At 36.3% G+C, this 27,907-nt stretch overlaps 2 protein-coding genes across 2 annotated transcripts; both read left to right on the forward strand.

Moving 5' to 3' along the window:
• Nucleotides 1-74: 74 nt before the first annotated feature.
• Nucleotides 75-17,069, forward strand: LOC139141322 (uncharacterized). The gene is made up of 13 exons (XM_070710950.1): nucleotides 75-141; nucleotides 583-641; nucleotides 884-979; nucleotides 7,282-7,389; nucleotides 8,249-8,377; nucleotides 9,141-9,246; nucleotides 9,536-9,678; nucleotides 12,978-13,170; nucleotides 14,427-14,555; nucleotides 15,140-15,316; nucleotides 16,011-16,138; nucleotides 16,531-16,656; nucleotides 16,857-17,069. Exons 1-10 carry the CDS (start codon nucleotides 75-77, stop codon nucleotides 15,256-15,258), a joined length of 1,149 nt encoding a protein of 382 aa, XP_070567051.1. The 3' UTR covers nucleotides 15,259-15,316; nucleotides 16,011-16,138; nucleotides 16,531-16,656; nucleotides 16,857-17,069.
• A 599-nt stretch (nucleotides 17,070-17,668) lies between these two features.
• On the forward strand, nucleotides 17,669-27,491 carry LOC139141074 (insulin-like growth factor 1 receptor). Its single transcript, XM_070710647.1, has 10 exons — nucleotides 17,669-17,849; nucleotides 18,343-18,508; nucleotides 18,680-18,790; nucleotides 19,030-19,187; nucleotides 19,296-19,418; nucleotides 20,182-20,264; nucleotides 20,482-20,522; nucleotides 20,636-20,732; nucleotides 25,490-25,589; nucleotides 25,809-27,491. Exons 1-10 carry the CDS (start codon nucleotides 17,724-17,726, stop codon nucleotides 25,851-25,853), a joined length of 1,050 nt encoding a protein of 349 aa, XP_070566748.1. The 5' UTR covers nucleotides 17,669-17,723; the 3' UTR covers nucleotides 25,854-27,491.
• The last annotated feature ends 416 nt before the right edge of the window (nucleotides 27,492-27,907 follow it).

A 27,907-nucleotide genomic window follows, 5' to 3' on the forward strand; every position in this document is an offset into this window, starting at 1 on the left:
CGCATGTTGATACGACAGAGGAACAGGTGATATTGGGTAATAACCTCAAAATAGTCTCTACTTATAGAATGACCATGACTGTCTTGAGTCTTCTTTTGGGCCTTCTGCTATATGGCAGTGGAGCAAGTGTTGCTGTGAGTGGTAAGATATTAAAATATTTAATCATCTAAAATTCTTCTTTAGGTATGCATGGAGCATCAATGTGTACAATAAGCGAAAGGTGCAGGGACAAAGGAATTCTGATCACTACGATGCACATTAGTAAGATAATAAAAGAAATGTGTGTGTGTCAGTGTCAGTGTCTGTGTTTGTTGGTCTATGTATGCTCGATTCATAATTTCAATTAAACGTTAATATATATATATATATATATATATATATATATATATATATATATATATATATATATATATATATATATATATATATATATATATATACACACAGAGTGAGAGACAGACAAGCAAACAGACAGACAAACAGAGAAATGTATGAATTAATTGACAAACTTATTGTTGCTTCACACTTATATATGAAACACATTGCACTTACATCAATTGCAATTCTTCCATGTTTATTTAGACCATATGAAATGTCAAAAGTTCATCGAAGGAGGGTATCATTCTCTATCATTATCTGAGGTAAGTGTTTCTGTAGCCCTATTGCACTTTGTTCACAATAACACTGCATTAATTTTTCTAAATGAATGTTGCTATTCATATAATAATTGTTGACGACCACCCGTATCCTAAAATAAAAGCATTATATGTGAACTCGGCACCGCAGATATCTGGAGAAATGCAGTACGACGTGAAACGCCGAGGATGTGTCGAAATGATATACGTTGTTCAATTCCATTTATTTCTCTTCCTGTCTGATGCAGATGACGCCGATTGGTACTGAGTTGTACAAAGTACCAGCTTTTAATGAAAGGACAAGTGCCTCCCATTACTTCTTTATCGACGCTTGCGTAAACAAGGTAAAGACATTACAGTACTTCTATTCAATCTCACATCAATCGTGCTCATAAGTCAATCAAGCCATACACATGTATACAGCCGGTAAGACCCTCCTGTGGAGGAAATAGTTACTAGTGTATAGAAAAAAGTTGCCCGCTGTCGCTCCATGTTTTTCTGCACGCCGTTCTCGAATACCGGATCGCAGGATGCAGCTTTTGCCCCCGCTTTCTCTGTACGGCAAGAACACGCGTACGAGATGCTAAAAAAAATCATATTTTTCCCGAAAAATGCGAATTTTTCCGTACTCTTGCAATTTCAGGCAGGGCTGTTAATCGCCTGTGCCCCAGCCAAATTCTATCGACGGGACAAAGTATCCAACAAAATGGTATTATCTGGGACAGAACGTACGTGCTTTCTTTCGAGAGTCTTAGAAGTAACATCGCTTATCTTAATAGGCTTATAACATTTTCTATCAGGTGACATTGATTCTGCGGTCTCTGTCCCCGTGGGACGATCATGTCTGGCGCTGATGGAATACTTGATGTACGTTTCCCCGGCACTTACCCCTATTTGGTACACGAAGGAAATTCAGCGAAAAGAAAAGTTACAAATGGTCCTCAATTTCGACGGTCCAGTGCACCTACCAATTTTCGTTTATTCCAAATACTAATTAGTATGCTATGACATGAGAAAAATTCTTATTATACATGAATCAGTGTAAATACAGTCAACAGGGACCACGCGATGACAGTGGGGTAAGTCACCCCTGACCCCTCAATCCTCGCCAAAATTTTGCGTCCGTTCCAAAGAAAACGACCTTTGGGGAAAATCGGGAGAAAATTATCGAACCCACGATCTTTGAGGCTTTGGATACTAAAACATCGCTTATACTAGTCCAAAATGAGTATACTCTTTTGACGCGAACAAGTAGAGAAGAAACAGTGAAGAAATACCCTTGCTGCGACTTGTGCAGGTAGTTTTCCCTCCGGTTTATTAAGGGCACAGAACTTTCCCACGAGCGTGCGTGTAAATCGCGTATTGCTCGCTTCATCTGTCAAGGGACCGTGATCTGTCAAAGTAATACAACATATACGAAAAAGGAAAACAACGGTTTCCAAGAAATCAGATTTGAATTCCATTTCTACAAATTCCTATCAAGTATGGTAGCCCGATGTTCAAGACCCTGGATCCGTGTTTATTAATGAATGTAAAGTTGTATCGGCGCTCTGCATACGTGATCCCCGCACTTCTGGAATTTCATGCAGCCGAAGGAAAATAAATATATGGTTTTAAATCTGCACATCTGGAAAGATCTAACTCTAAGACATATCACAAATTAATGTTTATCAATTTTGCGGCAGCTTGAATGAAGAATTACCCCGCCTAACGACGAAAACAAATAAAACCTTGATATGTTACCATAGTGTGGGTGTGTTATCCAGGGCCCTTGACTCGGAAAAACAATACATACATAGAGTTTGCGCGAGGAAATTTAAAAAATTGCAAACGTTCGAGCTGCAACTTTCGGTACTTTGCACATGAGCGCCAAATAGCAACAAGTTTACTGACCGTTGCCCTGATGAGGTAATATTTGCTCAGAGTTTTGGCACGCGAAGGGGCGAGACGAGATACATTGTACACGCATTATTCTGCCGTCGTGTAATAAACCGAACTTCTCTTCGCTCGCCGGCTTTCATGCGACTACTGGAGTTGTAAAATTGTGAGCAAAAATGTCGCAAACAGCTTAGTTTGTTATTTCAAATACTAAATTTGTGAATGAGTACAAAGAGATGCAGGCAAAAATCAATTGATAAAATTTTGTTCAGTGTTGTATCATTGATACAAGAAATATACTAATGTATCCAGAAATGCCACGTTTACAAATATAGTGTAAATAAATTTCACATCTACACGAATATTTAGGGGTGCTAGATATAAATATTTGATAAAAATTCTTTGTTGCTCGATATGCTATTTGCAAACTGGTGCACAATGAATTATAAAAGTCAAGGTTCTGATGTTTTAAGGTAAAGGGCGACGAATTCGGACGCGCACACGCTTTAGAACGTTTCTGCGCAGATTTAACTCCAGCCTGTCGCAGATGGGTTACTTTGTAGCGCATGTATTTAACATCACCTGTCATTGTTGAAATTGCGTTTTTACCTAATTTTTTGACCCAGTCTCTTAGAAATACATGTGACCTATAACCTTGTCATATTTTGACCCCCTAAGAAGCTGGTTTTTATTCAATATGAGCGAAAATTTACATTTCTCTCCCATTTACATGCCGCATATTACCCATTCACCTGGAGATATTGTAAAAAGTAGCGTGGTGACACCCTTTTATTAAAAGTGTAAACTAAATGGTATTATGTCAGGATTTTATTCGCCAAGTTTGGTCAAATTACACCATTAAAAGCGACAGGAAGAAAGTTCGAAAATTATGTAGTAATATAATTTCGATATTGTCATTTTGTAATCGATACTTATGTTAAAATTTCTTTACAAACATCATGAAAACTATACATTCGATAGATATGGATCTTAAGTCTTGGTATTTATTAAAATTAACTCATTTGCTAAGCTTTTTATAATTGCTCTCTTTAGTTTAAGTGAATTATATCATTTTTATTATTTCTAACGACACCATTTAAACGTCCGCTTCCATGGAAACGAGCGTGGTAACCCCCATTTTTTATTTTATTTTTGCACTTGCACAACTTCCAAGAATATTTGTGCAAAGTTTCAAGAAATGACACACAACTTAATTTTGACGTAATTCGTAGTACTTCACCTTAATATGATTTCTTGCCATATTTATATGAATTCCGCCCATGACCACATACACATTAGACAGAAGATGCCATGGAACAAAAATTAATTTATTTGATCAGTTTTTCTTTAAAAAAATAATCTCAACCGTTCCTATTTTTCATTTTTCAACAACTAATTAAAGATCACCGTGGAAGGGAACCGAGAGATCATTCCAAAGTCCAAATGTCTGGAAATTAAAAACAAAATATTAATAATACACAGCAACCATAAATGGCTTAATCATATCATGGTCTCCAAGCCAATCCTATAAAACGGTTTAACCTTAAATTGCTGTTTATCGATTGTGAAACTTCGCAGTCATCTTGCTTTACATTTCAGGCAGGAAAATCTTTTTGTTAGATATCTTGCTGATGGAAATGACTAGCGAACCAACTTTACAATTTGCAAAGAAAACTGTGAAAGTATCTGCATTTTCTTTTTGGATATCGGTGTTGGCGAAGAATTTCACCTTTTAACCCATCATGTCAAGGCACCGCAGCAATTTTGGATCTGATGCTTCTAAATTATTTTAACAGAGCGCACATGTTTCTTACATCAACACTGCTGGCATGGTACTTCAAAATCGGGAACTATTCCATTAAGCAGGGTTCTGCGAAGCATCTTGTTATAATTAAAGATTAAATCAGAAATTTTCTACAAGAGTTTGGAAATAAGGCATTAAATACTAGATCAATTTTGTACCGGTGTACACTTGTTAGTTTATGGTGTCCATATCGTTAACTCTTTCGAATGATCCGTAATTAATACTGAGTTTCTTCAGCATGGCGGAATGTTCCAAATATTGTATTCGTAAGATATCTTGCCTACAAATCTCCTTTACAACCTTAGTTTGTTGTCTCCTAGCGTGTCTAGGTTTGCCTGTTGAAAAATGAAAATGAATTTATTAATTTAAGCTAGTGATTGAGTAATGCCTTCACCGTTATTGAACGGTTTTAACTAGTTATATGCCGATTTTAAACTTGGTTGAAAAATTTTCTTTGGGGCATAGATAGATTTCACCAATATCGACGACTGTAAAATAACTGGTGGGTCCATAAATGAAGATGGCTGGCAGATATCAGCCGCTGAAATCAGCGACATGCTTTTTCACCTCTTTTAACAGGTGTTTGTAAAATGTGTTTGTAAAGCCAACATATTTGTAAATACTGTAATCCCCTCTCAAAACATATACGACTCAGTAAGAATTTTTTTTTTTATTTGAATACTATATCTCTTCATGCGTGATCTAAAATATACAGAATTTGGAAATATCGAAAAGTATTTCTTCTGAGATTTTCTGCGGTCCATAACTACAGGTTGTGCCGTATCTGGTGATGAACCTAGCGACAAAAACGCGTATGTGGTCGATCTGACTTGTCGTCTGTAAGGCTGCGTGCCAAATAAATGGTGAGGGGGGGGGGGTGGAGGAATCGCGATTGAAATCTTATTTTTTTTCAGATCCCCACCCTCAATACCCTAAAAAATGTTCAAGTCCCCCTTAATACCCTCTAAAATTTTCAAGTCCCCCCTAAATTACCATATAGCCGCATATTTATAGGGAATGCTCGCAGAGTAAAAATAAACATGTAATGTTGTCGTTCTGCAGGTTGTAGAGCCATATACCTAGGGCAAGTTCTTAAATTGATTCATTTTTAAATGCATCAGTGGACTTTTTGGATTTCTCAATCTAAGCCGACTTGAGTTTATTCAACTCTGGCCAGGTCAATGGCACCAGCTGAAAAGCACACAAAATGACAATCATGAGAGAGTATGAAAATTGTGTATTCCTGGCTACGTTTTACCAAATTGTGAAAAATGAGCACAGTGACCTACCGAAAAAATTATGTTTTAAAAAAACAAGACATATACAACTTAGATACCACTTATAAATGTTTTACCAATTGACAATACTGGAAGGTTAAAATTTTCCATGAAATTAATGTTTTAATCTCGGAAATTTTGGGTGTAATAAAAAATAAATAATTCCATGTAATCACACATTTTTCAATTTAAATTAGAGTCTTTACTGTTCAAAGTTTTACTTTTGTGTTATTGTACAATGAGATGTGAATATTTCAGTCACTGCATGAACTTGAAATGAATGGTTTTATATATTGATTTTAAGTGATTTTAGAAAAACTGACTTTACATCGTACATTTGTATAAGATCAAGTATGGTGACCTCATCTTTTTTCTCTAATATTTAATTGTTCTCATATGCCAGAATTCAAAAATCAATGGTAACTGTTAGTCCCCTAGTCTTCTATGTGTTGCTCTCTGGCTGGATTTTGTGTACATGTATATCAATTGAGTGTCCCATGACCGAAACTCTTCTCAAACTACATCAGAGTCAGAGCTACATGTATCACTATCACTTCCAGTATGTAGTAGAAAGGCAGTAGTTGTATTATTAACTTTTTATTTGACATTATTTTGTTCAGTTTATACAATTGCGTTCTTGTTCTACTCCCTACAGCATGTTGAGCTATCCAGTATTCAGCTTGCGAACACAGCCTACGTGTACCGTGCATTTGTATCATTCAATTACCACCAATATTTAGACAAATGGGCTTTGTTGACAAACTGAATATTGTGTTTTTCAGCATGCTGTAGAGAGACACCAAGAAACTGTGTTTGATACATTGCATAGAAAGATTGAAAAATTATCAACAGTTGCAGTTCCTGCCCCATTACAAGACCAACTTGTTTTACGAAAATTTAATGACATTCATAGATTTTTAGATTTTTTCGAGATTAAAGACATAAAATACGACAAAACGGTTCTAGATTTTGTTTAATTATTACTAACATTGGAACCATTGGATGACATCAAAATGTTGGTAGTCAAACTATTTTCAGGTCCCGCTACAGGCAGAGCAAAACTTTCAAGTCCCCCCTCGACTACCCCAAAAAATTCGAATCCCCCTGAATTCCTCCAGCCCCCTCACCATTTTCTTGAACGCGGCCTAAGTCACTGATTGTGCCCGTCATTTTAGCATTTGTGCCAAAATGAACGAGAAAATGACATAAGGACTAGCAGAGAGGACATTTCATGGAATTCTGAAGTGTTACTGATTTGAAGTGGCTAAACGTAATATAAAATTTCCCAAAAAAGCTACAAAAATAAATTTTAATTACAGAATTAATTTGCCCGAATACACTCTGTCCTTCTCTATAACTTCACCTTGAATCGCCAATCACATCGATTGATGTTTTTTTAGCGCATTCTTTCATTCACTTTCATACACATTGTGGACTAAAGCTAAGAGTAACGATTGGACAGTAAAGTTTGTCTTACCATACGTCAGTTTTGTCAATATTTAACCCCCTTGAATAAAAGAATAAAAACAAGTGATACTCACAATCGCTGTGATGGAAGAAGTGACACTCACAGTCACTATGATTGCTGCCCAATGTAATCAGATGTAGATAGCGATCCTTGAATTCAAGCAAAGTCGCATCAGGCATCCCTTCTTCAAATATCTTTTGTTCTTGCCTTCTTTTGCAGAATGACAGGTTCAACGTGAACAGCAAGGGCGTCCTGTATCTTGCTGGATCCCTCGATCATGACATCGACCAGCACTACCAAGTAACAGTATTTTCATACGATGACAGTGTAGGTTTTTTCTATTTTTGCTGTATTTTGCTATATTTACCAGACTAGTCGCCATTGAAACTATTATAGCTTTAACCTTGATAGTAATTCCATTGATAATTTTCCCACAAGAAGTCAAGTACCGACTGTATATTTGCCCTCCCGATGTACATTGTATTTACCGATTGTTATATTTGCCAATAAAATGCTATGTATCATGCAAACATTGATAACGATTTCTAATCCGGATTAAACACAGTTGTCAGCAAAGCATAGGACATTGCATACATCGAGGCCGTGTTAACAAGTCGAAACTTGGACATGATTTTGCAATTTTAGGAATAGAACCAGAAAGTGCACTATTTAGCAAGAACAAAAACACTCCCAAAAACATCATAAGATACAGGTATAGAACTTAATAAATAAAATAGTAAATAAAACGAGCTGTAATTGAGAAACTGAAACAGACTTGTCACGTTGTGAAAATAGGGGACGGTTTCCCTATTACCTCATCACACCACTTCCCGTGACCGTTAGTACAATGCTCCATAGGCATAAGACTGAATTTATCTTTAACAAGCCTTCAGAATGATATAAAATACTATCAAAATATTAGAACTATCAAAAGATACTTTTTCAAGAATACTGTCATTATCGTGATGTGTATTTAAAACATGATGTTCGCTGTGACCTGCAATCTCTGCAGATCCGGATACTTTCGTAATTTAACTTCTTTGTTGTGTACACATGACCACTTCATTTTATTCTACTCCTTAATAGGTTCCCTTATAGTTAATATTGTCTAAATACATGTAAACCTCTCATAACATTGATGAGTCACTAAAAAGATGACAAATGACAAATCCCTGTATATTTTCAGGCTATCGGGATCAATCAATGCGTGAGGTATACTGTGGATGTCACAGTCGAGGATGTGTCCGGTTGGCCACCATACTTCAACGAGTCGTGTTGCTTTTGCCCTACAGTCAAGAATCGACCTAAAAACTATGTATGTGTTGGTCCAGAAATGTATTTCTTTTGAGCCCAAACATTCGTTTTAATCTTAATATAAGCTTACACTCCGGATGCGCGATTCCAATGCGTTCAATCAGTGTATCAAGAATACTCTCATTTCAAACAGTGCTTTTTCTGGTGAGGGGTGCAAAGTCTAATAACCTTAATTACAATTATATACACAGGGTCAATGCCAACAAGTAAGATAAGTACAGATATACCCAGGTATACCCTGCAGCTGTATTAACAGAAATTAGTCTCTCAATCCTAACTCTCATTAAAATTTAATGGTTAAAAGGGTCATCCTGAAACTTTTTCATCGCATTTTACAGTGTCACTCTTATTTTGCTTTCAAAGGAATTTTACAAAGATTTGTATGATAACACATTATCTAGTTTGTAAGTCCAACAGAACTAGCCCTCCTGCGTAGCGACGTGTCATTTGCAAAAAGAAGAACAGGTTTCCGCTGAGTGGCAATGAAAATGTTAACATCGAATAACGTCAGCATCCAATAATGCGGACCTGTTTTACTGTTCCCAGTCGACACACAAAAGCAAGTTACACGAACTAATCTATCCCAAATGGTTTGGAATGAATATAATAACTTTGTTGACGTTAGTAATGTAAATCACTGACCAAAGAGAAACCTAGGATGTCATTTACTTTCATTATTTATAAATTGTCTACGTCATAAAATTACAACCCTATAAATGGTACCCTGATAGCATGTATGTAAAGGTGTTTCAATTTACTTTCAGCCCTTCTTTATTGAAATTTTACTTGGTGAAGCTCAAGTACCTCTGGAAGAAATGACGTCGGTGCTTTGGACAGACAGACTGTATATGGATACGAGTTCGAGTGGATGTAAGCATTTGAAACATATAATTCACGCTCAACTCTTCTCTTTTATCTCGGATATGATGCTTTATAAGTTCTATAACTTTCTTTACACCGCAATTATGTAACACTATTATATATGAAATAAAATTCCGGGACTCTTTTTTTCAATGCAGGAAATCTATCCTAAGTATAAATAGTTGATAAAAACACTCGTCTTTTTAAAATATACTGTTACTTCTTATCCCTTAGAACTTTGACAAATTAGTGTACTGACAAAAGCTCACGATAATGACGTCATTTACTCACTTCGTAGGTGAGATTGATCTGTATTTTATGTTAGATGGTGTAACAGGCACGTTATCGAAGGGGAATTTCCGTTCTGAGCCTGTCATTGTGAAGTGCTCCAATAAAGTCACAAATGAAGAATTTACAGCCGGAGACATAGAATATTTTGAGGTAGGACTTTATACAATGAGCTTATGTATGTATGTATGTATGTAGATAGGTATGTATGTATGTATGGATGGATGGATGGATGGATGGACGGACGGACGGACGGACGGACGGACGTTGGTAGGTATGTATGTATGTAGGTAGGTAGGTAGGTTGCCAGGTATGTATTCATTCATTCAAACATCCACATCTATTTACTGAATCATTGTATGATATACCAATGTTCAAGTTTATTAGAAGATGAAGACTATAACAACTTGATAAAACACACAATAAATGATGTAATGAAAAATTTTCAACACACTTGCAATAAAAAGAAATTATGGGATATGATGAAAATTAAAATAAAAGAAGAAAGCATCAATTATTCGAAACAAAAAGCAAGAAAACGAAAATTGAAACAGGATTGTCTACAAGAGCAAATAATTGATTTGGAAAATAAACTTGGGAGTAATAACGAAAATGTGTTAAAATTGTATGAAGAAAAAAGAGAGAGCTAGAAGAGCTGTATGTGAACAAACTTAGAGGCATACAAATCAGATCGAGAGTTCAATGGTATGAAAAAGGGGAAAGGAATAATAGATATTTTCTGGGACTTGAAAAGAAAAGATACAGAGAAAAACAAATCAATAAATTAATTGTAGATGATAAAACTATAACAAATCAAGAAGATATTTTGAAAGCCCAAGTTTCCTTCTATGAAAATCTATATAAATCTCAAAAAGTAGACGATGTAACAATCAGGGAGTATTTGGAAAATATAAATATAGATTGCAAGATAAACGGTAGGGCGGCAAAATCCTGCGAAGGAATGATTACTGAAAATGAATGTTGGAAAGCGATTTGGCAAATGAAAACAAACAAAACACCAGGTATGGATGGTATCCCAGTAGAATTCTATAGAAAATTTTGGAATTCTTTAAAATCTGTTATCGTCTCTACATTCAATGAAGGGTTTGATGAAAGGAAACTTTCAGTTTCACAAAACACGGGTCTTATCACTCTCATTCACAAGAAAGACTCTAGATTCATCCTGAAAAACTGGCGACCAATTTCTCTTCTAAACCACGATTACAAAATTCTATCATGTGTGCTGGCAAACAGGCTTAAGTTTGTCTTACCAAAAATTATCAACAATGACCAAGTAGGCTATCTGAAAGGACGCTTCAGTGGTCAAAATGTGCGTTTAATTGAAGATATTATCGAATTTGCAGAAAGAAGAAAAAAGGTGGAGCAATTGTATTTTTAGACTTTTGCAAAGCCTTTGATACAGTCGAACACAATTTCATGTTTCTGGCATTAGAAAAGTTTGGTTTTGGTGTATCTTTTATCACATGGATCAAAACAATATATTCACAGTGTATCAGTCACATAATTAGCAATGGTTGGATAACACAAGCATTCAATCTACAGAGGGGCATCCGGCAAGGGTGTCCCCTGTCAGCTTTGTTATTTTTGATAGTTGTGGAAATATTAGCGCAAGCTGTAAGAAATGATAAAGAAATAGAAGGTTTTACAGTGAACAAGCGTCGTATCAAAATCACCCAATTAGCTGATGACATGCAAGTATATATTACTAAAGATAAGTCATTAGCAAGAGTTCTTAATCTAATCGATGAATATGGGAAATACGCAGGCCTGAAATTAAATAGAGAAAAAACAGAAGGTCTTAAAGTTGGCCAATGGAAGAAAGGGATCTTGGATTAATTCCATGGCCAAATCATCCTATTAAAGTTTTAGGTATATATTCGGTTACAACTCGGAGGAGGTAAAGCAGATGAATTGGGATAATAAATTGGAAAAAATAGCAGCATTACTTACACTTGGAAAAAGAGGTATTTAACAATTTTTGGTAAAATATTAATACTTAAATGTCTTGCCATGTCCAAAATAATGTACGCTGCGTCCATGATAGATGTACCTATGTATGTAATATCACGTCTCAATAGTTTGTTTTATAAATTTTTATGGGGAGAAAAAAAGGGAAAAGTTAATCGATGGATCGTCATAAATAAATTTGAAAAGGGAGGCATTGAAATGATTGATGTTGAATGTATGATAAAAGCGTTGAAATGTAGATGGGTTGGGAGATTTCTAAATAGTGACAATGATACCTGGAAATCAGTGGCAGAATATTACTTTGAACCTTTTGGCGGCAGTAAATACATTTTTCGATATAATTTAGACAATAGAATTCTTCGTTCGATTACAAAACAAATGCCTGATTTTTATAAGAATCTTTTAAAAGTTTGGTACGAAACTCTAATGAATGACAAACAAGCCACTTTAAATCCATGCAAGGTTGGGGAGGAAATTATATGGGGAAATCGATTCATAAAAGATAATAATGGGAGCCTCTTTTTTACTGAATGGATTGATTCGGGGTTTATCTATGTCGCAGATTTATTTTACAATGGTCAATTTATTAAACTTGATTATTTGCTGGAAAAGTTAAAAAACAAGAGAGAGTGGGTAATACAATACTTGTCTGTAAAGAATGCATTGCCAAAAGATTGGCTGAACTGTATGAGACCAGTGGCACAGAAAATTTCAGTAAATCGAAACACAGGTGTCCCTCGAATGAAAAATCATCAGGGGAAAGTCAAGGATGTTTTCCAATTTACATGTAAAGATTTCTACTGGAATTTTTTACAGAGTAAGGTAATGAAATCATATGCTCCCACAAAGTGGGAAAATGAATTAAAAGAAAAATGTAACTGGAATTTTACTTGGATAAGACGAGTTAAAAACATGAATATTAAAAAAATTGCACAGTTTAATTATTTTTTGATGTATGATAAAATTCCACACGGGTTAAATCTTTACAGATGGAAAATTATTGATTCATCAGACTGCAAAGTGTGTAAATGTGTTGAAAATTCAAAGCATTTTCTTTTTGATTGTAAACCATTCGTTAAACCCTTTTGGGAAAGATTTACTAAAATAGTGAATAAAATTTGCAATATAAATATCAATATTACATGGAAAAACATAATCATTGGTTATCTGCAAGAATATGAATGCTTTAAAACGATCAATACAATGTTAATGATTGCAACATTTGCTGTATATAAAGCACGGATTGTAAATCAAGAATGTATGTGGAAGTTTTGATAGAAGAATTGACATGCATTAATTATATTAATAGAGATGAAACAATAGAAAAGTTTATTACGACTGTATAAAGATGCAAATGAAATGTAAGAGTGATATGTTATATTTAAAATGATGGAGAAATAAAGAATATTTATTAAAAGAAAAAAAAACCAATGTTGAAATCTCCTACTGACGATATATTCCAGTCGATCCGAAAGGTACCAGTTCGTCTGCAGAAAGAAGGTTGGTTTGCAGAAAGACAAGATTATCATTTCCATAAATTCAACATAGGCGATAGGTTCATTCAAGAGATCTTCGCCGAAGCTTTCCTAGCATGCAGATTTGTATTCCCTGGCTTGTTGGATATTTTCAGCATAACTGGTACCTTTAAAATCCTCGGTAAGAATTGCGTTCATGGAAAACAATAAGACTGAATCCTATTTAGTTACAGACGAGGACAATTAGCAGTGGCAAGTTATTGTTTATTAATATGGACCTTTTACTAGGGATGGTACATGCCTGTCTTGAGAATGTTTGTGGCAAACGTTTTGCAATTAATTATGGAAATATTGAAGGGTGTGGTTCCAATAATTTGTACTGCATTATTTATATGTTCTGATGATTGATTCCATTTAAGGTGGAAAGCGCCTCGGGGACAGATAGTAGGATTCTCAAATTTAATTCTCTTTTGAGCTACCACTTGTGGGGGCTCATTTTAAAGCTCTTGGAGAAAGAAAACCATCCACCGTCTTAGTTTTTCGAAAATTCAAAATTTAATTTCCCCCCATAGAGTTAACATAGGAATGGCGGCCATTTTGAATTTCAAATATTGCAAAATTTTGGGTAATATGTTCGCTAGTTCCAAACGTTGCACGGTGAGCCCCCGATTTTTATTATTGATTTGGTAAGAGAATGGTTGAAAATTTCATTGAGGAAAGTTTGAGCAAAGGTCTAAGTCTTTCACTTTCGAGGCGCATACTAAAGTAAACCAGAATAAACGCTGGAGTAAATATCTCATAAATATCGCTTGTTTCATAGCTCGTGGCTCATTGATACGTATACGCCAGTTCAGCACAATAATAATGCTTGACGGCATGGTCGCTGCAATTGCAATCCAATGATTCTTGTGATTGCGTCATCGTACGTCACGGCCCAACTTCGATAGTTTTTTTTATTTTTAGCAAGATTTGCAAGCAACAAAGTAATAAAACTACAAAATTAACTTTAAAAATTGATATAAATCAAAAATCATTCATATCCGTTTATTTTTGTTTGGGATAAAACATATCGCACTGTTCCATAAGCATCAGTGTTGCAGGCGCGCTGCCAGCCGTCGAGGGTCACCGCCCCGGTCACCGCCGGCACCGTGGCACAAAGTACGCTGCAGCGCTGAGTAGTCTCAGTTCAGCGAGCTTGCCGCACGCTGACTGTGTCGAAGAGGAGTATCTTAAAAATATCTTTATCCAAAACCCATCTACTAGTAACAGTGAACTGTCACTTTATTGAAATACATAGCTGTGCGAGCTTATGGGCACAGCCCTGGTGTGATATTAAATATGAGGTTTGGAATATTCCCTGAATTTAAAGACTGTTATCCTTTGAATAATGTTATACAGAATGAACTCAAGAGAATGACATTCCTTATATTCTTAAAGGTTGCCCGGATGGATATTACGGGGTCCAATGTGAGAAACAATGTATCTGCAAGAACGGGGCAACTTGCCACACCCTTCATGGTTCGTGCAAGTGTGCCCCCGGTTGGAATGGACCTTCGTGTGATAGACGTGAGTGTACGGTATTCATAGCTTAATAGTTACGTTAACTAAAAGTACATGGAACTATTGATTAGTTTTAAATTTACATTTTCATCTTCATTTTCTTCACCCTAGGGCACATGGAAATACTATTTTAGTTATGCAACCATAATGCAGTGTGTGCATACGCAATGTTATTGTTGGCAATATGAATCCTTGTCTTAACGAAAAATTTACCTATTGTCATCTTCGTGTAATACTTGGAGAAGAACAAGAAATTGCAATAGTTTTGTAAAAAAAGCACAAAGTTATAGAAAATTATCAAACGTTACAGCTAATGGAACTGTTATCATTAACAAGTATGGACTACGGCGACTGCGCTTGTTCAAATAACCTGCTTACGTAAATTTTCTTGCATATATATCTCTACTACACATGTCACTACGATCGATTTTGAGTTTGCAATGTATTTCAATACTCCGACTTAGCTTCAATTAACGGTCTTGAAATTTTAATTAAAGATTCACACAGATTGGTGGGATACATTCAGTACTTCATGCATGTGTTGATGATGTGCCACGCTGCTTTCTGTTTAATTAATTTTTCAATGCTAGATGACAGAGAGGTCTGTCTCGGTGCACCTTATCGCGAAGTTTTCTACGGAGACCATGTTACAATCTCAGCCAGAATGTATAATGTTTCCCTGGAAAACCGCACTGTAACTTGTACCTGAACGGATCGACTCACACACTGAACAAGTTAGAAGGCTTTGCTGTTAGGATTGATTCAAGGTACCTTGCTAGATGTACTTATCTTACTTTTTATTTATTGGTGAGAATAGTTTTCAAGCGTAAATAAATGGTATATGTCTGGTTTTGGTGATAAAGTATCAGCTGATCAATATCGACTAGCAAATACCAAATAAACTTTGCTTAAAAAGTGAAACGAATGAGCTCTTGTTGCCGACATTTTGCATATCCCGGCACGACACAGAAGGAAAAAAATCTATACTTGAAATGCACAATACTCAAATCTGTTACTCACCATTTCATATGAATTGTTAAATTGCTCAATATACATACATTTTATTAGTGTTTGCTTCTTAAAGGATTGAGCCTACATTTTATAACACGATGAAAACCACTCAAATCTTACAGAAATTTAACACATCTCTGTAGTCGTACATATATACTAGAACATTCAGATAGCACAGAAGAAACAAATATATAGGTTTCAACAAGCCTTACGTTATACGATATTTCTTTTGTCGCACATTTGCTTAAAAGCCAGACTAGTCCTGTTCAATGGAACCTTACCTTTCCTAAATCTCCGCGAAATTAACTGCCCGTTTGATCTAATTCTGCATTCATATGTATCCCTGGCAGGCAGCGTTCAGATTGTCGCCTGCCTTACGGACCATATCCCTCTCTGTGTCACTTCATTTGCCAAGTTTGCACGGTAATTAAATAACTACTCGTTTTCTAGTTTGAACAGAGCGGAATTGGCAATATTCAGTGTAACAGAGCAATTGGCAGGAACCTACTTATGCTCAGTAACTGACAATAACGGCAAGGGCACCAACTTTACAGACAGCACAATTCTGTTCTTCAAGGGTATGTATGTATGTATGTATGTATGTATGTATGTATGTATGTATGTATGTATGTAGTATGTATGTATGTATGTATGTATGTATGTATGTATGTATGTATGTATGTATGTATGGTATGTATGTATGTGTGAGTATGTAATGTATGTATCTATGTATCTATGTATCCATGTATGTATCTATGTATCTGTGTATGATGTATGTCTATATGTATCTGTGTGTATAGGTATAGGTATAGACCAATCATCATCTTACTGTCAAAGGCTGCATCAGTATGCTCGTAAAATAACATATCTATAACTGGTAGTTTATTGTTCTGTCAGTCCCTCCATAGAGCGGTTCTGTTACTTTTTTAATAAACCATATAAATCAAATGCGTTTTATCTGATCACTTAGGTTGTAATGAAAATTACCACGGTGAACGGTGCAACCTGATTTGTGATTGTAAAAATGGCGCCCGCTGTGATCGATATAGAGGCTGCCTATGCTCGGCAGGTTGGATGAGTAGAAACTGCGATCAAGGTAAACAATTGTCATATTATGTTATGATTCCCATACGCCTAGCTACGTGTATGCGTTGTATATGTATAGTAGTTCAAGTTTGCGACTGAATGTTCATTAGAAAACAAACAACGAAAAGACGTGCGGCGTATTCAATAAATGTATTGTTCTGAAGGAAAAAAGAGACCAACAGTGTCGATATATCTTTATCACTGTCTCAGCATGTTTGCCGGGATATTTTGGCGTTTATTGCCAATACCAGTGTCTTTGTGACAACAATTCAACATGCAATCCCAAGGACGGCACCTGTGTTTGTATGCCGGGGACGTGTGGAAAGAACTGTCATGTTCGATGTGAATGCGAAAAGGGGGATGGATTCATCTGTGAGCACAGCACTGGAAAATGTATTTGTACTCCTCCAACTCAAGTAAAAGGTGAGATAACATGTATCGACGACAACTGCAGCCAATTAAGATATCATGCAAAACCTTAATGTTAATGGCAGTTGGCTGAATCTTATTGGAATATGGTATCTTCTGAGTGCATAGTTTAACTTGGATGATTGATTGTAAAGCAAACCCTAAGTTCGTAGATCGTGTCCTTATGACGCAGCAATGTCTAAAGAGTACCAATATATATATATATATATATATATATATATATATATATATATATATATTGTGGTGTGGTCGTATCAATAAATAAAAAAAAACGCATTTGAAGAAGCTCTTGGTATAGAGCTAAACGCCCTCAAAGTGTAGAAACTATGGTGTCATAGTGCTGTTTATTCATATATATATATATATATATATATATTTATATATATATGTGTATGTATATAAAATTTTTATATATCAATGTTTTCCTCTTAAATAGACAAAACTAGTGTTGTAGAAACTGGTCAGAGAGGATTACACTATCTACAATATAGATAGTAACTAGTACAATATATATATATATATATATATATATATATATAATATATATATATATATAATTTTTATATCAATGTTTCCTCTTAAATAGACAAAACTAGTGTTGTAGAAACTGGTCAGAGAGGATTACACTATCTACAATACCTTTATATAATGCTTGCCATCACTATTGTTGGACTGTTTCTTATACCAACGTGTGTTGCGTGTGGTGTACGTCGTCATCGCCAACAAAGTGGGTTCAAAGCAATAATTGACACTGAATTCGACGACTATCTACAGGTAATTGGTCTCCATCCTTTAGAGTATTCTCAAAAATGCGGGTATGTATGTCCGATCGGATAATATGTACATGCATACATTACATATATCACACATACATACATACATACATACATACTACATACATACATACATACATACATACATACATACATACATACATACATACATACATACATACATACATACATACATAATATGCATTTATGCATGTATGCATACATACATACGATGGGTTGTTAGGTCGGAAGGTAAGATTCTTAATTCATATGCTGATGCTGATTTTAAAATCTTATATGCCTCATAAATATCTAAAGGTATGTTTAATAGTTAAATGCTCACTGCAATTCTATAACAAAGCAGTGTTTCCTATGCGCAAATCATCAGAATTCACATGAGTGGCTACTCCAGATGTCATCCTTGGAGAAAGAGTACAGTACGTAGGCTCGCAAACCTAATTTGCAATCTATCGTAAATTAATGGTTTCATTTAGGAACTGCTTCATGAACAACCCGATATTCGGAGTGAGTGGAACCTCGAAAGGAATATGATAAAAATACAGAGAGAAATCGGATGTGGAGAGTTTGGAAGGATTGAATTGGCAGAATTCCGAAGGGGGAAGGCAACCTGCCTTGTTGCAGTGAAATCGTTGATCTCTGGTAAATGTTTTCATATTAAGAATGAATTTGTGTTCTAGAAATCATGAAAAAGTTATCAAAAAGTCCGTAATATCTTTCCTGTACTTGAAAAATGCAGTTATCTTTATTTTGTGTTCATATTCTCACGATTATGATAACATTTGATTTGGTCTTTCTCTGTTATAAATATAGGACGGTGTCTTCCAGTCTCATACCGCGACTTTTGTCATGAGATCCTGTGCTTGAAGAGACTGCACGGTCATCCAAATATCATCAACTTTCTCGGAATAGTTATTTCGGGCGGTAAGCAATTTTAACTTTGATGTTTGTTCAGCCAACTAAACAACGATGATGATGGTTATTATTATTTGAGATTTAGAATGTTGATTTACGAATTTTTCTTACGACGATTCACCTCTCTAACAATTTTCACATTGACTTGGAAAGACCATAGAAAGTAATTTCTTTACTTAAGTTTACGGCAGTGACCTTTTGTATTAAAATTGATATTACCTTTCTCGTTTTTGAACCTTTCCATGCAGACCCAAAGTATATAATCGTCGAATACGCTGCACGCGGTGACCTACTGAGCTACGTGCAAGCTTTCAGAAACCAAGGTGTTACATTTCGTGAAGAAAAAAGATTGGTACGGATGGCTACGGACATAACGTTTGCCCTGCAACATATGGACATGGAACGGGTCAGTGTTTGTATTTATGTCGTACTGTTCGGAAGTGCCTCTTTTAGTTTTTCGAAAAAGCCTGTATATTCATTAGTTGTTAAAGAATGTCGTACATCTCTTTTTCAGTTTATTCATCGTGACCTTGCATGTAGAAACGTTCTTATAATGGAGGATTACATCGCCAAGATTGGTGACTTTGGTTTGAGTCGCGACATCTACGAAACAGGTCGATATTGGAAGAACCCCTGGGTAAATATACTGTCAATCAAGATTAAAGTGATTTCAAATCGTTGGCATAGATTTTAAAATGATACACCTGGAAAGACCTAACCTTCAAGATCATATGCACAGCATTTGTTATCCAATTTTAAGCTAATCCTTCATTATATCATACATAATGCTACCGAGGATTAATCGTAAAACGTTAAGTTGATGCCTACACTGTTATTTCCAAACCTTCAATGAATTTGCTTAATTCTTTATGGTCAATGATATGAGTTGGCATATTGATGCAAACTCGTTGAAAGTACTACGAAATTACTTTTTTATATTGCTAATTGCATAATTATTGCAATGGTCAAACCTGAGCTATACAGAGGCTGACCAGCCTAAACGAGAGAGCACACTAAATCGTAAGGTTTTACCAACGCACTGCTCTCTGTGTAGATGATCAGTAGGGCAAAATATAAACAAAAGAGACAGCCTTTATTATTATAAACGTATGTCGAGATCATAAATAGTCAATATATTGCTTCAAGGAGGTTTTGCTGGCAAAAGGTTGCTCTTGGGAATCAAGAGATTCGTTAACAGTGCAAATGTCTGTTCCTTCAGAAAGATTTGAACTCTATCATTTGCAGAATGTCAGACGTTGTTGACTTAATGTATAAAACGTATGGCCATCATCTTATAAACATAAATTTTGAGAAGCCACAAGACCTTTGACAAAAACACTTAACTCAGATTGTTGTCTCAAAGACGATTCTAATACTGATGCTTGTTTACTTGTCAACAGTCACAGTGCCAGGGACCACTGCCTTTCAAATGGATGCCACCGGAATTTATGACTCAAGGCATCTTCGAGACGAAAGGCGACATGTAAGTGATGGAGAGAGAGAGAGAGAGAGAGAGAGAGAGAGAGAGAGAGAGAGAGCATGCTGCCGATAACGACTTCAAAATTTTGCCCTATGTGTTTCGTGAAAGTGTTTAAATTTAACGTCCAGTCAGAGCCCTTAATAACTTAAAAAGTCATATAGAAGCACACAGTTATTCATGACCTAATGAGAATTGTTTTATTTTTTATTTCCCTATATAGCTGGTCGTATGGAGTTATGCTTTGGGAGATAACAACTCTAGGTTAGTTATACCTCATAGCAATATTTTAAATTAATTGTGAAGGTCACCTTATTGACATCCACTATTTTGCAAATTTAAGCGTTTGATCAAATGTTTTTCGAATCTCCACCAAGGTGAAACGCCATTTTCAAATGTTCCTGCGCATATGATGGTGTCATTGCTTCTGGACGGAAAGAGACTTCCGCAACCGGAAAACTGTACGGACAATCTGTAAGTTGTTATATAGAAGTAGTAGTAGTAGTAGTAGTAGTAGTGTTATAAGAGTAAGTCTTGTAACTTGTTTTGTTTCTCTATAGTAACAAGATTATATATAATATTACATCTTCCTGTGATAAATAACCTTTCTAAAACCACACCAATTTTTACACATCGAAATATTCAAAATGGGTAAAATTTTAACAATTGGTATACCTGGATAGCATCAGCAAAAACTATCTGTCTCTAAGATTTGTCCTTCCCTCTCAGTAATCATTTCACAAGAAATTTTGCAGTATTTTTGCACATAGATGAACCAATATGTGCGAACGCAAGTATTGAGCAGCTGGGCTAACATCTGAGATAATATCGACAATATTCTTTATGAGCAAAAGAAAATCTAACTCGTCTTGAACATACAACCATTTTCAGTATTAGACAGCGAAGCCACTGCAGTGAACTACGATAAAACTGCTCATTTATTAGTTTCAGCTGTAGCCAGCTGGCAAAGTCGACAACATTGTATGTCCTATTCAGACATTTTGTCTGGGGAAGTTGAAATAAACGAGATTTGTAAATGGACCAGTGCATGGTAATGTTACATTATATCTTTATCTTGAACACAGGGTGCCAATCGTAAACTCTCATTTACAACCCCAGACAGAGCTAGTTTTGCCTTTGGACAAGCAGAGTTTTTGTCTGTATCAAGTAGCCTTGATCTACACTAAAGTGGCCACGGATGTAACAGAAACTGTCCAGTAAAACACACTACACGCCAATCTGCCAGCAGGCTACAACTGAAACTAATTAGTGTAAGCAGTTTTATTGCAGTTCTCTGTAGTAGCTTCGCTGTCTAATACTGAAAATGGTTGTAACGTCCTTGGGACAATTAAAAGAATCTTCTGAAAACGAGCTCATGTCAAATTGTGATTCGATTTGTTCAAGTTACACAACATACTATACCTGCGCAAGAACCAAAAATTCACAACATAAAGATTCAAAGATACAAGTTTCAAATAAAACACTAATGAGCAGCTGAATTTTCAGTTTTCCATTCCCAACATTCCAATTATGAAATAAACGAGTTTTCTATTGACGATAAAGTATTAATATACATCATGCTTTCAATTCCTTTCGTTTTCGAATAAAGAACTATGCGACAATTTTCATGGACAAGTACCGTAATTTCAAGGAAACCGTCGTCAAAATATATTTTTTTAATTTTCTGGTCATTGAAAGTGAGAATCTATTTCATAATCGGACAATACTTACGCGTCCGATTTATCCATGCATTTCCCCATGTTTCAGAGCCTATCGCTCGTGACAACGCTTGTAACTGCATTGACTGAACCGAAGCTGTGCACATTAAGGAATGAAGTCTCATAAAGCTCATAAAGTTCGATGTCGGAGACCAACGTATTTCCTTTATTTGCTTGCTAATATGAAACTCTGAAACAAATAGCCTTGGGTGACACGGGCAAAATGCATTCGGTGCGGGCCTCAAAATCAAGATTTTTTTTTTTCAAAAAAGCTGCATTTGAATTTAAGGTTCCCAGAGTCGTTCAAAACCGCTGATTTTGTGTAATAATCATTGATTTATTCTATTGTATGTACAACGTGGTTCTCTCGAAATTGTCTCTCATAAACTTCCATCGATATACTGAATAATGGTAGACTTCTAGGAGACCCCATTTTAAAAACCAACGGTTAACATCGTCAACCATATATTGCATTCGCTATCTTTGACAATGTTATCGACTGCAATATTTATTTCTTAATCATCTATTACAATATCTTTCTAAACGACTTAACGACTTAATTGAACAGATAAATCATCGATAAACAATGAAACTAGAAAAGAGATAATTTATATAAATTGTTCGTCGTTCTTATCCCCTAATCTGTAGTGACTAAATCATTGTGCACATGCTCCACTTACTGCCGTCGCGATAAGTTTACACACACCAAACTTCCGATGTATTAGGTATACCGCTGGTGATGTTGTGTTGTATTCTTACATATCTGATATCACATTCCCCCCGTGAAGCCGTCGTTTTATGGAGGAAGTGAACGTCGTCATGGGGAGTCTACCAGATAAGCTCAAAGGGTCATTCATTTTGGCCCAAGGGTTGGTAACGGTCTGTGGGTTGGTGAAATAAAATGTGAATGGTACAACTACACTCTCATTTGTCTCACGTGTCATTTATTTAGAATAATATATATTTTCACTGATTTCATTTTCACATGCGGATTTTTCATCGGTGCTGGCCTTCTTCAAAATGTCCACATAGAATGAGTCCCTTTATACAAATGGTATCAACTGCAATCACTCCAAGCGCGCGAATTTCACAAAGTACACGCGCGCACTCTGTGCACTGACCAAGCGACACGTACCAATTTCAGTGAAGTACTGCGGGACGAAAATACGTAAAACGTATTTCTAACTTGTGTGCCTGCTTAAGGAAAATATCTCAAGTTTGAAAACGGCTGAATTTCAAATTCAGTATCGGAATGACGAAGGAGACACAATAAAGTTATCCAACAGTGAACTCGATGTCAATGATTTGTATCGTTGCTCAGAAACTCTTCCGAACGCGGATACAAGCAGGTAAAATTGGAGGTCATGGAAGATTTCTCTCATCGAGTACGCGGCAAGCGACTCTCTTCAAAATGACGTGAGTTGGAAGAATATTCGTTCGCTTTATCCCGGCTTCGTCGAAAAGTGTACTTGCAGTGGATCAAGGCTTGTAACCATGTCGATGTATCGAACGACACGTTCTATGTTTTGCTCTGTAACTTGTTCTGCAGGTACCTGCGATATCCTCTTGTAACTATAGTTCAAATCTCGTTTAAAGATGGCGTATATAGTTCTGTGGGCAGGGCAGGAATCAATGTCACAGAGTTCACTATTTAAAAGCTCCGCACGAACTTCGCTGGCTGTCATCGATGGCTTCCTTGTTTTCAGATACTCGACATACTCGACATCTGCGGAGCTTTACACACAGTGTCAGTTTTCGGACAGGGTAGTGAATTTCGCCCAAAGCCGTTTCATAAATGACGAGCACTACGAAATCTTATTATCATACCTTTCGAAACTTGTGTTTTTATCCTCAAACTGCTAACACCGACAGAGGTGTCATAAATTAGGGGGTCAAAGTTGCCAAATTTTTGACCCATGTTGAGTGCGTAGTAATCGGACTGCTATCGCAATAATCGGACGTCGTATTTGGAATATGATTATAGGGGCTAAATACTGATATTTTGAAACTTCGAACCCCGATTTTCAATTTCGTTGTGTTTAGAAAACTACGTGGAAACATTTCGTGATAATTAGTTACGTTTAATCCATGGACGACGCAACTGTATTTCGACGTGTATAGCGCTTAGATATCGGACACGGGCTGTTTCTGTGTGTTGCGTTCGACATCTTGTATCGTACGGTGTGGCTAACTTGCCAAGTTTGTAGCGCCCGAAATAGCTTCTACCTAAAAAAAAAAACTATCCAAACGGGACAGTAGCGTCACCTGACATGTATAGGCGGTAGCATGCCTTGTAAAAAGCTATCAATACGGAGCGAAGTGAGTACAACGAACAGCATGTCCGAAAACTGAGGTCGTCCGAAAATCACACTGAGTGTACTGTGTGGGCGTCCACTTGCTCTAGCCGTTACAGTAAGACCGGTTTTCTTGAATCGCCTCAAAATAGTTGCCACCACTGTTGATGCCGATATATTTTTGTCCTGAGCAACAGATCTTATAGAGTGTCCATTCAGCCAAAGCTGAATTATTTCAGACCGCACTGTCGGGCGAACCCTTCGCTTCGACGACATGTTCGGTGGAGCATGGATGTAAAAAATAGATCCATGGGTGGAGATAGTTTGTGCGCGGGACAGACAACGTAGTGGTTGATACCATTTTATTAGGGTTGGGAGGAATGATCGGTAGTAAGTTCACATGTATATTTTTTAAGGTTATAGGCCTACTATACTGGTGATGAAAGACGAAAAGCGAGAGAAACAAAAAATAAAGCAGTGACACTTGGTAAATGATACAAACAGTAAGAAAATGAACAAGAGTCATTGATTTAATAAAATTTTATTTTTGTGTCCTCATTCAATAAAGTGGAATATTCCGTCCCATCTGTACAGCCGCCACTTTTATGGCCAGGCTCAGCTAGCAGCTCCCGGTGGAATTCCAGAAGCGTAAACAGCATGTGTAATTCTACCTGATTACTTGGGTGATTACGTGGGAATGTAACAACATCACCAGCGGTATACCTAAATACATTGGAAGTTTGGTGTGTGTAAACTTATCGCGACGGCAATAAGAACAGCACAAGTGACAGAAACGCTGACTTAAAACGCCGAACAATTTACTCACCAATGCCGTTTTCAGGTTTATCTCAAAGTAGATTTATAATTTGATAATTTGTCCCTTAGCCTTACTTGATCCATCTATTCGGGGTCTGAGTAACAATGCGAAAGCCTAGTATACAGTAAGGAATTATTTTGCATCAACAATTTTACTGATTTCACTTAACTGTAAATGAGTATCGTCAGTGTTTCGGGGTCGGGTAGAATGATTGCAATCGATCAGCACCGTTTATGAATGAAATTGTATTAAACATTCATTATCTGCCGCTACCTCCAAATCCAAATTATCATATTCTAGGCGTTAGGTATTAGTCATAGTAAATTGGAGATGCAGACACTAAAAAAACTAGTTTTCCTTTTCTTAGTATAACTAACATTACATACTGGTCTATACCTCTAGGTACGCTATTATGCGAAAATGTTGGCAATCGCAACCCGAAGACAGACCTAATGCTCAGGATCTTACAAATGAATTGAAAGACTTATTTACAAAAGAAAAGGTAATTTAAAACGCTAGTTTTCTTTCATGAGGAAAGCTAACATTAAACACATTCACACACAAACAAATAAACAAAAAACAGTCACGCACACAACAAGCGTTACATTGTTGGGTTTTACTCGTAAAAATGGGTCGCCACCAATAGCTCTTTACTTGAAATTCAAAGTACATCGTGATTTTTTAATCTGGCCGAATGTATATTTCTCTTAAATTTCCACAGAAATTCTTCAAAACTGTCGTCCCGGATGCATTGGGTGTGGATTGAACCTACTTGTGCGTAACGAGTCAAAGTACGGACATAGTGCTCGAATACGAAGTGATATCTATCAAAGTTAGTGTAACATCCTATAGGTATTGGCTCGTGGTATATTGAAAAATGTAAATTTTTATCGCTTCAAGTTCTGAAAATATTGCAACAAAATTTGTTGTCCTGACTCCATACCCAAACCTTGACAAAATAAGTAGCAGTCAGACGTTTCAATCAGGCATTGCGATTATCATCCGTTTTCCCGCTATCTATCAGTGAAGAGAGAGAAGAAACCACTTTCAGAGGGCGGCCACAAGCTGTTTTTCACAGGAAAACGTCCTAAACACTCCTAGTCTTTAAAGGAACCGTGCAACAATCAGTCAAAAACGAGCCAATCCAGCAAGACTAAAAAACTGGTGCATGTTGAACTATGGACGCCAAAGCATACAAAAAAACAGTTCGCAGTTCAGGAAAGTTAGAAATATTGTTGAGTTCCTTCTCACTGAAGTGAGCTGCTACTGGAAACCATTTTATATTTCTCCAATGTTATTTTTACGTTGAATGTTCTGCAGCCATATAAATTTGTCCATTGTATTGACGACAATGGTTTGTTATTCATGTGTACTTCTGTGAATCTGTTTGAGTTCTCAATATTTATTACTAGTTGTTAATACGCATGATGTAAGATAAAATACCCTTCCCCCTGTTGTCAAATTTTGAAACATGAACGTTCGAACGAAAGGTATTGTTTAGAATAAATTCTTCCTTTAGTTACTGTTCCTCTCCGTCGATATTTTACCCGCTTCTCAACATTAGGGAAATGGCGTTGATGTGACCTTGTCTTAGATATAATACACTGATTGACGAATGGACATTTATGCGAGGCTTTTTATAAGCAAACTATAAATTAAAGTATTACAGTACATGATGTAATGTCTCGCTCAGTCTAGTTAGGGATGTTGTTAACATCCCGTTTTTCAATGTTTCAAGTAAAGCGATTTACTGAGTTCTGAACCACCATCGGACTCTGGCTACACCTAAAGCACACTGTCTTATGACAGCTCAAGAAATACTCGACCAAATAAGAGTTGTGTTCTGACAATGCACTCCACTTTGTAATTCCCCAGCGTTGATCATCTCTCCCAACTTAATTTCTCGAAGACTAATACCAGAAATATGTGGCATTTGCATAATTCTTTACTATTTCATGCATAGTTCGGATACAGATCAAGAAAGAGGATATTGCTAAACATCTATATAGGAATACAGTCCTCGGAACTGCGCTCAAAGGTCGTATGGGCCCTTTCGACCAATGTAAACACTGTATCCAAGGTACGATGGTGATTGATGAAAGTTAAAACATGTCTGTCATAATCGTCGTCGTATAATTTAAATGTTGCAGCTATGGCGATGAGGTGCATCTAGACATCATGCACGAAATACATTGTTTGTAAACAAACTCGCTCAGGTGCAGTTCCGACGACAGTTTCCCTTTAAGAGGTAGGTATGATGTAACAATGACTGACCGAAAACAGAAAAACTAGTAATAGCAACATCTGCGTCCATATTTCTGACCCAAAATGATTGAAATATCGTTCTGAGCTCCAAGCGTTCAGAAGACTTTGGAAATTTGATTAAATAATCACTATTATGATACGAGCTTGCTTTGTATGTTTTTCATAATAGTTCCTTCGGTTAAATCACCCCGATTTGACAAGTTTTAAGCAAAATAATGATGCTGGTGACTGAGTCATGAACAATATACTCTAAAAAGTTGATATTACTCAAAGCAGCACATCTCCATCTAGACTATGACTTTTCCCTTTAGCAATTAAGACTGCTTCAAATCTTTGCATGTTATATCTCAAAGAGACACTGAGTTCTTCACAATCCAAGAATTGTGGCCCAACTTTGCTCGGCGGTACTTATCTGTGTTTAGATTACTATATGTACAAGTCCTAATTGATTGATTATTTACCAACAAATATGGCTTTCACGCATAGCTCTGACGCCAGCCACCCTTCCAAACTTTAACTTTTTCCTCCTTTGATGTCACGAATAATTCGGATGTA

The sequence above is a fragment of the Ptychodera flava genome, chromosome 9, assembly GCF_041260155.1.
Source record: "Ptychodera flava strain L36383 chromosome 9, AS_Pfla_20210202, whole genome shotgun sequence".
NCBI lineage: Eukaryota > Metazoa > Hemichordata > Enteropneusta > Ptychoderidae > Ptychodera > Ptychodera flava.